The following is a 15,252-nucleotide window of genomic DNA, read 5'->3' as shown; positions in this document are numbered from 1 at the left end:
TCACAAATAAAAATATCCCATCAGTCATAATATCAACAGATGCCGAGAAGGCTTTTGACCGTGTTAGCTGGTCATTCATAAGATTACCCCTAGAGGGCTTCAGACTGGGTCCAATTACTTTAAAATGCATATTCGCTTTATACACGTCCCCTATCACTAGGATTCTGGATAATGGCTCCCTTTCTCCCCCATTAGAAATTAAAAACGGAACGCGTCAGGGATGCCCCTTTTCACCCTTGCTTTTCGCGCTATTAATCAAAACATTAGCAACCAAGATTAGAAATAATACAGAAATAAAAGGTTCATTCTTTTTCAATAACGAGCTATTGTTCTTAGCTATACCCTGTTAATTTTATTACATACAAATTGTAAGAATCTGTAACATTGTTCAAGAAAAATTACCCTTGTTTTATCGTAGCTGTTGATGATGTTTGTTTGTTGTTGAATTTGCACAGATTCTCTTTCAATAAAAAGAATTTAAATAAAAAATAAGAAAGCCCCCAAAATAAAAACACCCCCTAATCTAATGCTAAACTACCAATAGCCCTTAAAATGGCTTTTTGTAGGGTATTGCCTTAAAGGGACACTGAACCCAATTTTTTTTTCATGATTCAGATAGTGCATGCAATTTTAAGCAACTTTCTAATTTACTCCTATTATCAATTTTTCTTCATTCTCTTGTTATTGTTATTTGAAAAAGAAGGCATCTAAGCTTTTTTCTTGGTTCAGAAACATGGACAGCACTTTTTTATTGGTGGATGAATTTATCCACCAATCAGCAAGGACAACCCAGGTTGTTCACCAAAAATGGGCCGGCATCTAAACTTACATTCTTGCATTTCAAATAAAGATACCAAGAGTATAAAGAAAATTTGATAATAGGGGTAAATTAGAAAGTTGCTTAAAATGTCATGCCCTATCTGAATCACGAACGAAAAAATTTGGGTTCAGTGTCCCTTTAACTTAAACAGCTATTTTGCAGTTACAAAAAATTATAAGTCCCCCCTAACAGTAAAACCCACCACCCACCAAACCCCCCAAAATAAATAAACCTAACACTAAAAAACCTAAACTTCCCATTGCCTTGAAAAGGGCATATGTATGGACATTGCCCTTAAAAGGGCATTCAGCTCTTTTGCTGCCCTTAAAAGGGCATTCAGCTCTTTTAAGACGTGCCCATAACCCTAATCTAACAAAACAAACTCCCCAATTTAAAAAAAAAAAACCTAAGTCTAACCCCTAAATATTAAAAAAATTAAAGTTTAAATTAAGCTAAAATTACAGAAAAAAATCTAATATTACAGAAAAAAGAAAACAAAATTATCAAACTTTAAAAATTGAATCCTAATCCCTATGAAATTAAGAAAATAAAAAAACACCCCCCTAATCTAATGCTAAACTACCAATACCAATAGCCCTTAAAAGGGCTTTTTGTAGGACATTGCCCTACGTTAAACAGCAAAATAAACAAAGTCCCTCCTAACAGTAAAACCCACCACCCACCAAACCCCCCAAAATAAAAAACCTAACACTAGAAAACCTAAACTATCCATTGCCCTGAAAAGGGCATTTGTATGGGCATTGCCCTTAAAAGGGCATTCAGCTCTTTTGCTGCCCATCCCTAATATAAAAAAAACCCCTAAGTCTAACCCCCAGGTTGGTACTCACAGTTGCTGAAGTCCAGCGGAGAAGGTCCTCTTCTAGGCATTGAAGTCTTCTTCCAAGCAGCCGACATCTTCCAAGCGGGAACCTCTTCTTTCTTCATCCAGGACAGCGGAACTGAAGAACGGCGACCGCAGAACTGAAGACCAGCGACGGCGGAACCCCCTTCGCTGGCGCTGAAGTTTTGATTCCGTCTCTGACGGCATCAGAACGAGGCTCCTATAGGAGCCCATGGAAGCCCGCTCTAGTGAGCGCAATTAACTTACAATACCAGTGCATATTATTGTGTCCTGTTATTACAAAGTGGAGCGCTAATATCACTTGCATGCAAGTGGTATTTAGCGCTCCACTTGTAATCTGGCTTTTATAGTGCAATGCTGATCCAATCCGATACATAGAAGTGAGGATATGATAGAACAATGTCACAATTGTATGATTCCCATTTGTCCAATGGGATATGAATAAAAAAAAAAATTAAGCAATTAAGATATACAATGTTTATATAATGTATAAATATCAGTATTTGATAGTTAATTAAATTATGTGCACATATTTATAGATGTATACAGCATACTTTGTGGCTGTTGCGTTACGTTAGATGAGTGGAAAACCTTCCAATTGTATCCACATAGGTATGAAGGTGTGTGGCATAAACACAACTACAGTGTCGAACAGCAGTCGTGATATGACGCAACAAACTCTTTTACTCCTGTAAGAACATGCTTGCTGTAGTGCTAATAGATAAATGTGTATGAAAGCAATACAGATACTTACTCCACAGCGTGTTTTCTCCGAGCCTGTGTCCCCGGCTCGCTCTGTCAGCATCTTTCAAACGGGAATAATCAGTGGTGTTCTAACTTCAGTCCAGTATATGCCATCCAAAATCAAACTCGCCAGAAAGATGAAGGAACTGATTATTCCAGTTTGAATGATGCAGGCGGAGCGAACCGGAGCCAGAGACACAGGCTCAGGGACAACCCGCAAAACTGTTTTTTTTTTTTTTTGTTTTTTTTTTGCTTTTAGTAACAATTTCAAGCAATTACATTAGATTGGACCAAACATTTTTCTTTAATTTATAATTTGTCTATTGGTTAGCAAGGATAGTGTTCCTCTTAGAGAGTGCATCACTAGGCATTTGGATGTGTTGCCTATTGAGATATTAGTATCCAATATTATTTATGTAGTTGATAATTTTAAAGTTAAAGGAAACTTTTAAGTTTTTCTTTGTACACAGAGTTTCACAGGCTAATAAAGGAAGACATTTACAACTTTATTGACACAAAGCAAAAGAACCACACACTTTATATTCAGCACATCTGTTATAAATAATTACTACATAAATTAATAAAAAAATTTTTTTTTTTTATTCCTATCACTTTATCTAAACATTTTAAAATAAAGAACATGTTAAAATAGAGTTATTTTATTTATGCTCTAGAAAAGTATTCTAATAAATAATATCTTAACAGATGTTCAGTATGACTCCTTGTTTATTAAGATTACTAAATAGTTAAAACAAAAATAAAAAAATTTAAATGTGTTAACTGTCATTGGTTAATTAAATATATGTTTAACAGTATTATTAATTACTGCAAATATTTTTTTAGAACATATGCAGTATGAATAAAGCTTTCAGCAACTGGAGGTTAAAACAAATTAATCAATAGCACAAATGTATTTGTATGTTTTACATGGATATATTTAAGTTATTATGTTTAATTAATTGTGGTTTCATAGAAGATATGATACTCTGCATATACAGAACTAGTAGAGTCACAATAAGGCACCTTTCTTTTGCTTATTCTACTAGATTATGGTTAAATGCATCCTATAGTATCCAAAGCATGGGTGTTGTCTTTTGTAAAACAACAATTTTTTATTATTTATTATAGTGTTTTCTCTATATTCTAAAGATTACTAATGTTATAGTCTTTGGAAATAAAGGTTTCTCGATCAAATGGCACAGAAGGATTAGTTCACTGATAATTTATGTAAAGGGAAAATGTGTACAATCTTTAATATTTGAATAGCCATTTCATGGTGCTGTGAGGTAATTTGGGGTTCTAAAAAAATTTTTTTTTTTTTTAAATAATTTTTTTATTGAAGTTAAAGCATAGACTAACAAACAAGATTCGCCCTGAGGCCAATGTTACATCAGAGTAAATAATACATTGTCTATAAACTGACATTCTTAGAAAAATACACATGCGACAATATAATTACATATCAAATCTTAACATGAAGATAGACAAAAGTTTAGGCGAGGTGGAATATAACTTAATTTTATGTTATATTATTAACAAATGATCTCCACAGTACTATGGAAAACAATCAATAGAATATCAGAGTCAGGGGTATCAGGCTGTGGAGGATTAGCTTATGCGTCAGCCACTCTTGGGCTGAGATATATAGGGGGGGGATATTCAGCGGGTAAGCACCGCTATACATATAGGGGAGACGATGGAGAGGTGGGGGGGGGGGCAGAGCCTTATATGGGCATGAGTAGTTTAGGGTATGTGATAGGGGCATAGATTGAAGAACACAAGGTTTGCATTTATAGACAAAACCACACAAAAACAAAACAAAAAAACATCTTAGAATCTAATAGAAAGCACACACAACTAGGGGTGAACTGTAAATTTCCTCCAGGTCAGTAAGTAGCAATGACAGCAAACATAGATGTGACACTATATCAGCCTTATTACAATAATAATACTGTCTAACTAGTACAGAAAAAAATAAGCTGGACTATAGCAGGGGGGTTCAGATCATCTCCAAGTCACGTAGACATACAGAGGACACAGACTAAACAGAGCCCACTATGTAGCTAGGCAGTGTAGGTGCGGTGTGGTCACCTAAGATACTTTTAACATGTGAAACAAACCTATTATTAGAAAATACCAGATTATAAAATAAATTATTATGACCCAGTTCTTCAGGCCATTAGCCTTCATTCAGGATACCAATAGTCCCCTAACATGGAATAGGCAACATTTAGCATTATTAGCTAATAGAGATAAAAAGGGGCTATGCCTCTAGGGTTATTTGATATTAAGTAGGTCTCTTGTCATAGGAAAGTTGATTAGGCTATGTCTGACTAAAGTAGCAGGTAACTTGAGTGCTCTTAGGTCTATAGCGTTACAGAACATTAAACTAGCTATATATCCACATGTTTAGGGCAGGACACAATTCAGGCTACTAAATATAATGCTAGCCTTCTGAGGAGGGTTATTATCTGGACAAAGCTCTGTCAGGGATGCTTGTGGCCCATTAAATATAGAGAACCTTGGATACTATTATGACTATAGTAAAGATTACTGCTAGTACATATATAAAAAGGACAACAAATGACATGTGCAGCAGGAAAATAGTAGTACAAACATCTAGACACACCACGTATATCTCCACAACTGCAGCCACTTCTTAGTGTAACCTTACAGAGTGTAACAGATTAAGTAGATTAATAATAAAAATAAAATAATAAAATAAGAGACTATATAGCATGTATAAGCTAAGATTAGAATATTAACTGAACATCATATGGGTGATTACATTTTAGTCCCTTAAGAAGGTAGGGAATTGAAGTTGACTTAATGATAAATAGTTCATCCTACCCCCATTACGACAAGTTGAATCGCATGTTTCAGGAGGCTACAAAATGTCATATATTGGAGCAAAAAACCTAAGCTCCGCTACTGGCTCTGATCGCGGTTGTCTGGGGGCATTACAGGAGAGTGGGCAAGAGGCGGCAGTCATTCTGTGACTAATGATTAGTCTCACAAATTCCAGGCTGTATCTGCTAGAGTGATGCACAGGCCTATACTACCTAACTATATGACAAAGGCAAATTAAGTATTGTAGCTATATAAGTATGCAGAGATTTTGATAGGAGATCTGCCATAAGGAACAACCAGAGAGGCTGAGATATTACTTACACATTATATCAGCAAAAATAGATGCTGCAGTAACTGAATCTTGAATATGCATTTAGAATAATTCAGAGAGACCATAGGACAGAGAATAACAAGCACTATCTGGATATTACCAAGTTAAAACATATTATGACATGTGCCACTAACAGCAAAATATTAGGTATTCCCTGAGTGCAGAGAAAAAATACAAATAAATAAAAAAGAAAAAAAATGTAGTCCATACATACGATCTAAGGGTATACATTAGACCTCTATTAACTATGTCCTTTGAGTGAACTCCTGTAGAGAGAATGAAGATACCATTCTCTTTTGAACCTAGGACTTAGGTTGTGCAGCTAGTCGATGCCACATGGTAGAAGAGCCAGGACAGGTTCTGAATCCGCAATCCACATGGTGTCTCTGGAGGGAAGGCGAGTGCCCTAGTGAGTTATACCGCCATGATGAGCGGTAATGTCAAAGAAGTAGTAGGATTTCAGGCTCCCGGTATACGCAAAGGCTAAAGGCTGCTCTAGGTACAGGGTAGTAGTACCGAGGACTGGGCAAGCATAGCTGATGTTCAGAGTCCCGGGATCTTCACACCTCCCCAAAGTAGTGATATTCACCATCTCTGCCTCTATCTGAGTTTCGCTGAGCAGTTCCACCGCCGGGAGTGACGGACTCAGCTCCCGCGGCTCAGAATGTCCTGAAGGTGTTCCAATTTGGAGCGCTATGCTTTGGTCTCCCTTCTCAGTGGGAGTAGTTATCCCCTCATTAGGCCAGGCTGAAGATTTATCCTCACCGCTGCACGCTGCAAAAAGATCTTTATAGCAAGCATCGATCTTAGCATTTAAGTGTTCAAGCAGGGACCGCAGCGTGGGGTAGATTGCCTCCATGTTCAGGCCTCATAGAGGGCCGCAAAACCATGCGCTTGCACCACCGATGTCTATAGAGATGGCAGGGATAAGCGTTTCTGAGGAGATGCAAATTATCTTCAATGCAGTTTAGGAACTTTTAAAAGGTTGTTACAATGGTTTTTAGCCTATTATTAGGTAGTAATTGGCCCTTTCCATTTACTTGTGTTCAGAGCTCCATAAATTAGCGACTGTCCATGTTGGCAGTTGGCTCCGCCCCCCCTAAAAAATATTTTAATATTCATTTGTAAGATAGAAAGGAATTTTAGATTTTTGAATAGTTTTTTTTTTTGTAAAATATAAGTGTTCTAATAATTCAATAGGATTCAATTAACCAATTATTTTAAAATGCTTTTTACCAATGAGACTGGATTAGGATGTTTAAATAAAACAGGAAGAACATGGAAGATACTTCTTGATAAAGCTATGTTTGTATGTATATGTATGTATATATATATATATATATATATATATAAGACAGCACTCTATAAATAGGTGCCTTTTATTCAGTGGCATATCGGGAATACACTCCTTCATCAGACCCTGCTGAAGAGGTGTAGTTCCCCCAAAACATCACTGAATAAAACGCACTTGTTGCACCTATTTATAAGCCCAGAGAGTGCTGTCTTCTATTGACTGTATCTTATCTACCATTCAGCACCCTGGCTAGTGGAAACAGTTTGTGAGTGTGCACCTATTCCTACACACACACACACACACACACACACACACATATATATATATATATATATATGTTTGTGAGTGTGCACCTATTCCTACACACACAGACACATATATATATATATATATATATATATATATATATATATATATATGCATGGGAGCTCTTTGCAGTTAAGTAGTTAAAAACATGTAAAATCATATTAATGCAATACAAACACACAAGTAAGTTTGGCTTTTTGCACCCGGATTAGCGAAGCGAGCAAAATCAGTTTACTTTCAACTCATAATACGAGTTCAAAAATCTAACTTCTAGCACAGTTAACGCTTGAGCGGCAGTGTTAATTAGTGTGCCACTTCTAATCTGGCCCTAAGAGGGTTTTTTGTGTGTGTGTGTTCCACCTGCTAAATATGTGCATCATGTATAACCTCTTACTTCTTGGTTATGTGAGTCTGGAAATGTATCCAAGCCAAACTTAAATAATATATACTACATAAGATCCACTTACCTGCAAAATGTGCCCTCCCCTCCATATAGGGCTATATTACAAGTGAAGCGCTAATTTATCAATGGTTAATTTTCAAAATGTGCCCCAATTGCCCCCAAACCTAAGTGTTAGTAACTTTTTTAATATAAAAAAAGAAGCATATATTTTTTTTTTTTAAATAACTGCACAAAGCAGATTTTATGGTTAAAGTGTGTGGACGTGGGATGTTAGAAAAAAATGGCTCTGAGAAGTGCCTTTACATAGTGGTCTATGGGAACTTTATGCATGTATATACATATGTATTTCACTTTTGCTGCCCATCGCTGCACGACTTATCCCCTTCGCTGGGCTCCCACTCTCATGAGCGCAAAGCTTCCCTGCAATGCATTGTACCTAACTTGTAATACCAGCGAACATTTACGTGTGCTGGTATTTCTGAGTGGAGGCCAAATATCACGCTCGCATAAGAGATAATTTGTGCTCCACTCATAATCTGGCCCATAATTAGAAAAACAAATATCTAATGTACTTTAGATTTCCAGAATTTACAGTGAATGGATGCCGAACAAAAATCTCAGTTAAATTTGTCTATTAATTCTAAAGTTATATCCATATAACTATGTTTTATTATAGATAAATAGTGATGGGTTAAATTATTTGCATTTTTTTCAGACTGTTATTAAAAACTAAGCATAGTTTGTACCTTACTATACCAAGGGCAAATATTGTTAATTAAAATTGACTAAATTTGTTCACAAACACATGTAAAACAGTTACAATTATTATGTGTGTTTGTTTATTTCATTTGCAAAACTGTAATAATATATCAAATTTACATCAATATGTATATTTTTTTCTTAAAGGGTCCTATGGACATGAAGATGGGCGTTTTGGGTCCTGTGAAAATAAGTACTGTGGATTAGGCAGGCACTGTGTAATCAGTCATGAAACTGGACAAGCCGAGTGTGTATGTATGGAATACTGCAAGCCCCATTACAAGCCTGTTTGTGGATCTGATGGTGAATTTTATGAAAATCACTGTGAAGTACACAGAGCAGCATGTTTGAAAAAGCAAAAAATCTTCATGGTCCACAATGATGACTGTTTCTTTAAAGGTAAGAAAAATATCCACATACTTTTCAAAGACCATATACCTTCTGCTTAGTAAAAATTTTATTTTGAGTCAACAAACTTTTTTTTTTTTTTTTAATCTTAAAGGGACATCATTTTTATTGTTTAAAAAGATAATCTGTTGCATAACCAACACAGTTAAATTAATTGTTTTTTTGCCTTTGTAATTACCTTATATCTAAGTCTTTGCAGACTGCCCCCTTATTTCAGTTATTTTGCCAGACATACATGGTATCTAATCAGTGCTGACTCATAAATATCCCCAAAGGAGTGAGCACATATGGCACACATGATCTAGCAATGTCTAGCTGTGAAAAACTGTCAAAATGCCCAGAGATAAGAGGTGGCCTTCAAGGGCTTAGAGATTAGCATGTGAGCCTACTTAGGTTTAGCTTTCAATAAAGAATAACAAGTGAACAAAGCAAAAAAAAATATAGAAGCAAATTAGAAAGTCTTATCTGAAACATGAAAGTTTAATTTTGACTTTAATTGACCCTTTAATATCAGTATTCATGTGTGGCCACAATAAACTTGCCAATCAAAGCATAATATCAATACATATGTATTTAATACTGAAAATAATATTTATGTTTGCCTTTATACAGCTTACATTTCTTATGATTACATTGTCATTGTATATAACTTCTGGTTTATCAAAACATGGTTTAGTTAGAAAAAAAAGAAAGAAAGAAAAATAAAATACTATAGCAAAATATGCTTTTTTTTTTTACAAGTCTCCGAAGCTCTATGAAGTCTAACCTTCATGCACCCCTTTGTATGACTTAGTCGATAATATGTGCAATTGGGTTTAGTATAAGATGAGATCAGAGACTACAAATTCTTTAAAGAATATATTTCATTTATTTTTAAATTCTGATAAATTAAATGTAATCTGCATTGTCTGTTCCTTGTACAGTAGATTTTTTTACATTGTGGAAGTTTAGGGCATTCTTTTGGCATATGCCATATCAAGCTTACATCTTCAGAAATAAATCCTTATGTTTTGATAAAAAAAGGTTATTTCATTTGATCATCCTTCTTCTTAGATGTGTTTTTGATTATTTAATCCTTAAGAGAGATTTTCTCCAAGCAGAAAAAAAATGTAATGTTCTGTTGTTAAAATGAACCTTAAAAGATATTTGGAGCATTTGAACTTAACAACAGTGTATCAAATGATTCAGTGATAATGAACAGTAGTTTGTTTGGTGAAGTTAGTCTTTAGAAGTATAACCTCAAAAAAAAAGAAAAGAAAATAAATTAATTAATTGTTTATTTCCCTTATACGCTAATATACTGTATTATTGTATCTTTAAAAGGACAGTCTAGTCCAAAATAAACGTTCATGATTCAGATAGGACATGCAATTTTAAACAATTTTCCAATTTATTTTTATCACCAATTTTGTTTTGTTCTCTTGGTATTCTTAGTTAAAAGCAAAACCTAGGAGGTTCATATGCTAATTTCTTAGACCTTGAAGGCCACCTCTTTTCTGAATGCATTTTGACAGTTTTTCAGCACTAGAGGGTGTTAGTTCATGTGTGTCATAGATAACATTGTGCTCACGTCCATAGAGTTACCTAGGGGCCAACACTGATTGGCTAAAATGCAAGTCAAAAGAACTGAAATAAGGGGGCAGTTTGCAGAAGCTTAGATACAAGGTAATCACAGAGGTAAAAAGTATATTGATATAACTGTGTTGGATATCCAAAACTAGGGAATGGGTAATTAAGGGATTATCTATCTTTTAAAACTATTAAAAATTCTGGTATAGACTGTCCCTTTAATTAAAGCTCAATTCACACAAAAATATATCATAAAGATATAAAAGTTATTTCAATGGTTATTTAAAGTGTACTGTAAAATGTATTTCCACTTAAAGGGACAGTGTCAAAATAAACTTTCACAACTCAGTCAGAGAATGCAGTTTTAAGACACTTTCCAATTTTCTTCCATTGTTGCATTATCAAATTTGCACAATCTATTTTGTATGCACATGTTCAACTACACCAGCACCTACAGAGCATGTGCACAAGCTTACAGGGTCTATGTATACTAGTCTGTGATTGGCTGATGTCTGTGACATGATACAGTGGGCCGGAAAATGGAAGAAAAAATGTTGCCAGAAAAAAAATAAAAAAAAAATCTACTGCTTATTTGAAATTCAGAGTAAGTGTTATTACATTGTCTTTTTATTATGCACTTTTTAATAATACAATTCTAATGTATTTAGTGGTCCTTTACTGTGTTTACAATGAATTGTTTTACTAGCTGCAAAGTCGTATCTACATTTATAACCTACAACCCTATTGATTCAAGTTATTCACCACACAATGCCAATAAAACAATATAAAACAAATAAAAAATAAATAAAAAATATGAATATTGATTTACATACATCGTTGTATACATTGGAAAAACTCTCCAAGAATGCATGACAATAACTACTTTTATAAATAAGCAATCACACATTTATTAAAAGGACATTAAACACATTGGGATGGTAATATAAAGTGATAAATTATATCTATAAAAAGTATCTACAATATACTTACTTTATTCATTTTGTCTCTTGTGCCTGTAATTCCATTCTGAAATTGTGAGCATTTCAGTTCCTGTTAGAAATTGAAGTACAGAACACTTATTCCAAACAGTCATTGGCTGCACACTCTAGTGACCTATTTATAACTGTCCCTAATAGGCCACAGCAGAGAAAGTAACCTAAGTTACAACATGGCAGCTCTCATTATTATAGTATTATAGACACTAAAACTTTACACTAATTTTGTCAATATTTAAACAGCTAATAAAGCTTTAAAAAATACATCTACATGTTATTCTAAGACTAATATTTTCTTTGAATGCTTCAATCTATCTAGCATTTATTTAGTGTTTAATGTATCTTTAAAGAAGAGATGGATAAAAAAATAACATTATTGAAACAAAGTTTAAACACAAAGATGACAATAAAAACATAATAAAGTAATACATGATCTTATATTACCCCAGTCTCTCTTGGATAGGCACTCAAAATACTCTATGTTTACACTGAGTTTATATACCCTTTAGACTGCTGGCAAGTAAAACCTCTATGCTCTGGCAATATTTTAAACAAGGTATGTTAATCTATTCTGTTCTTCAACAATTCATAGTCCCTCTCACGTATCATACATAAATTAAACGTTTTACTTTCCTGTCAGCATTACCTCATGGTCAGGCTTTCTTAGAAATAGTTAAGGATAATGTAACCTCTTTGCTAACCTACTCACAAATTGTTCTAAAAAGTATACCCATTAAAATGGGCATAGCTTACAGGAGCACCAAACCTCCTTATCGTATATGTATTTCTCTATATCTCAAAGCCAGTGCTTGGGTTTTGAAAAAACCCTTACGGGTGGTAGTTTAAATTAGCAAAACCAGCTATTTCAATTGCAAGAATACACCAAAATAAACTATTTCCAAAGCATTTAGTACTATACAGATGGTAACTGTGAACAAGTTAAAGGGTAAAAAGGATAGTACAATATCCCTTTAATGTTGTGAACACCATTCTGCTATGCAAAATATAATTTCTATAGTTTATATACTTTGCAGAATGACAGCTGAAATGGATACAGTTTAACTAGTCAATGTTCCTTTATTCACAAACATAAAAATGGGGTTTATAGTTAAAACCTTAGCAGTAATATTTTGAAGGCAACAATATATATCATGCTCTTATCAGTCAACGGTTTGGATAAATAAATAAATAAGTTTAAAAAATTATAATAATTATATATATATATATATATATATATACAGTATATATATATATATATATATATATATATATATATATATATATATATATATATATATATATATATATACAGTGGGACAAAAAAGTATTTAGTTGGCCACCAATTGTGCAAGTTCTCCCACTTAAGAAGATGAGAGAGGCCTGTAATTTTCATCATAGGTATACCTCAACTATGAGAGACAAAATGTGGAAACAAATCCAGACAATCACATTGTCTGATTTGAAAAAGAATTTATTTGCAAATTATGGTGGAAAATAAGTATTTGGTCAAAATCAAAAGTTCATCTCAATACTTTGTTATATATCCTTTGTTTGCAATGACAGAGGTCAAACGTTTTCTGTAAGTCTTCACAAAGTTGTCACACACTGTTGCTGGTATGTTGGCCCATTCCTGCATGCAGATCTCATCTAGAGCAGTGATGTTTTGGGGCTGTCGCTGGGCAACACAGACTTTCAACTCCCTCCAAAGTTTTTCTATGGGGTTGAGATCTGGAGACTGGCTAGGCCACTCCAGGACCTTAAAATGCTTCTTACGAAGCCACTCCTTCATTGCCCGGGCGGTATGTTTGGGATCATTGTCATGCTGAAAGACCCAGCCACGTTTCATCTTTAATGCCCTTGCTGATGGAAGAAGGTTTGCACTCAAAATCTCACGATACATGGCCCCATTCATTCTTTCATGTACACGGATCAGTCATCCTGTTCCCTTTGCATAGAAACAGCCGCAAAGCATGATGTTGCCACCCCCATGCTTCACAGTAGGTATGGTGTTCTTTGGTTGCAACTCAGCATTCTTTCTCCTCCAAACACGACGAGTTGTGTTTCTACCAAACAGTTCTCATTTGGTTTCATCTGACCATATGACATTCTCCCAATCTGCTTCTGGATCATCCAAATGCTCTCTAGCATACTTCAGACGGGCCCGGACATGTACTGGCTTAAGCAGGGGGACACGTCTGCTACTGCAGGATATGAGTCCCTGGCGGCATAGTGTGTTACTTTTGGTAGCCTTTCTTATGTTGGTCCCAGCTCTCTGCAGGTCATTCACTAGGTCCCCCCGTGTGGTTCTGGGGTGTTTGCTCACCATTCTTGTGATCATTTTTACCCCACCGTGAGATCTTGCGTGGAGCCCCATGTTGAGGGAGATTATCAGTGGTCTTGCCATTTTCTAATTATTGCTCCCACAGTTGATTTCTTCACACCAAGCTGCTTGCCTATTGCAGATTCAGTCTTCCCAGTCTGGTGCAGGTCTACAATTTTGTTTCTGGTGTCCTTCGACAGCTCTTTGGTCTTCACCATAGTGGAGATTGGAATGTGACTGTTTGAGGTTGTGGACAGGTGTCTTTTATACTGATAACAAGTTCAAACAGGTGCCATTAATACAGGTAATGAGTGGAGGACAGAGGAGCCTCTTAAAGAAGAAGATACAGGTCTGTGAGAGCCAGAAATCTTACTTGTTTGTAGGTGACCAAATACTTATTTTCCACCATAATATGCAAATAAATTCTTTCCAAATCAGACAATGTGATTGTCTGGATTTGTTTCCACATTTTGTCTCTCATAGTTGAGGTATACCTATGATGTAAATTACAGGCCTCTCTCATCTTCTTAAGTGGGAGAACTTGCACAATTGGTGGCTGACTAAATACTTTTTTCCCCCACTGTATATGTATATATATTTTTTTTTTTTTAAATCACCTCACTTATGTTTATAATGGGACTTATTTTATGTTTCTCATTATTCATATATTAAGGGAAATTTCCTAAATGTAAATGTAAACAATTTATGTCTCAAAGACTAGACGGTAGCTTTATTTGCTGCACCTTCAATATTGAGACTAATTATAACTTGTCAAAGCACTAATCTAATATGAAATATAACTCCTTGTTTTACAGTGTATTTTCACACTTTTTTTGTTAGGTAAATATGTATCTAATGGTAGATTGTTTGCAAGCTGCATATATTCATTTGCCAGTATTCATAATCCTTTCACTGCCCTTTGTCCCATGGTGATAAACTAAATGTGCTCAGTAACTGCTGACTTTTCAGTCAATTCTAGCAGTAGCATAATAAAGCCCTTCCAATTACAGCAAAATAATGGGTCCCCTTTTTACCCTCCAACACCCTTATCATGTTTCACCACTAACCTCATATTTCAAAGTGAGGCTCTGAGGAGTTAAATGCAAGTTGTGCCATTGGTCCAATTAAATTATTTCTATAGTGTTTTTTTCCCCTGTTTGCCATGATAAAATTGTTTGCTGTCTAAAATAATGTTTTTCATTACTCATCTTCCGCTGACTGCATTGACATTAGATTGTACCTTACATAAAACTTTAGCTACCTACCTTGGCTCTTATGGCTTTGCTATTTTCATGTCTTTTAACTGTATTAGTTTTGGTCTTGGATAAGTGTATTGTGCAGTCTTAACTACCTGACAACTTGCTGCTAATGTTTTTGGTGTTGTTGTATTGTGTATATATATATATATATATATATATATATATATATATATATATATATATATATATATATATATATATATATATTTACAGGAGAATGGTTCAGTACCTTTTAAAGTAAAACATGTTAAAAAATATTTTTTTTAGTGTATGGTCGTATACCATATTTTTTTTAAGTCTGCAACAAAACATAGAGGTAGATTTATAGCGGA

General features: G+C 34.7%; 1 protein-coding gene across 1 annotated transcript in view; it reads left to right on the top strand.

Moving 5' to 3' along the window:
* Positions 1-15,252, top strand: part of FSTL5 (follistatin like 5) — a 1,363,343-nt gene that overhangs the window by 611,296 nt on the left and 736,795 nt on the right. The window contains exon 3 of the mRNA XM_053703797.1: positions 8,517-8,768. Within this exon, the coding sequence (XP_053559772.1) occupies positions 8,517-8,768 (252 nt within the window). The remainder of the gene's footprint in view (positions 1-8,516; positions 8,769-15,252) is intronic.

Source organism: Bombina bombina, chromosome 2, assembly GCF_027579735.1.
Source record: "Bombina bombina isolate aBomBom1 chromosome 2, aBomBom1.pri, whole genome shotgun sequence".
Classification (NCBI taxonomy): domain Eukaryota; kingdom Metazoa; phylum Chordata; class Amphibia; order Anura; family Bombinatoridae; genus Bombina; species Bombina bombina.
Note: the sequence above shows the minus strand (reverse complement) of the source record. Positions and strands in the feature narration are given on the sequence as shown.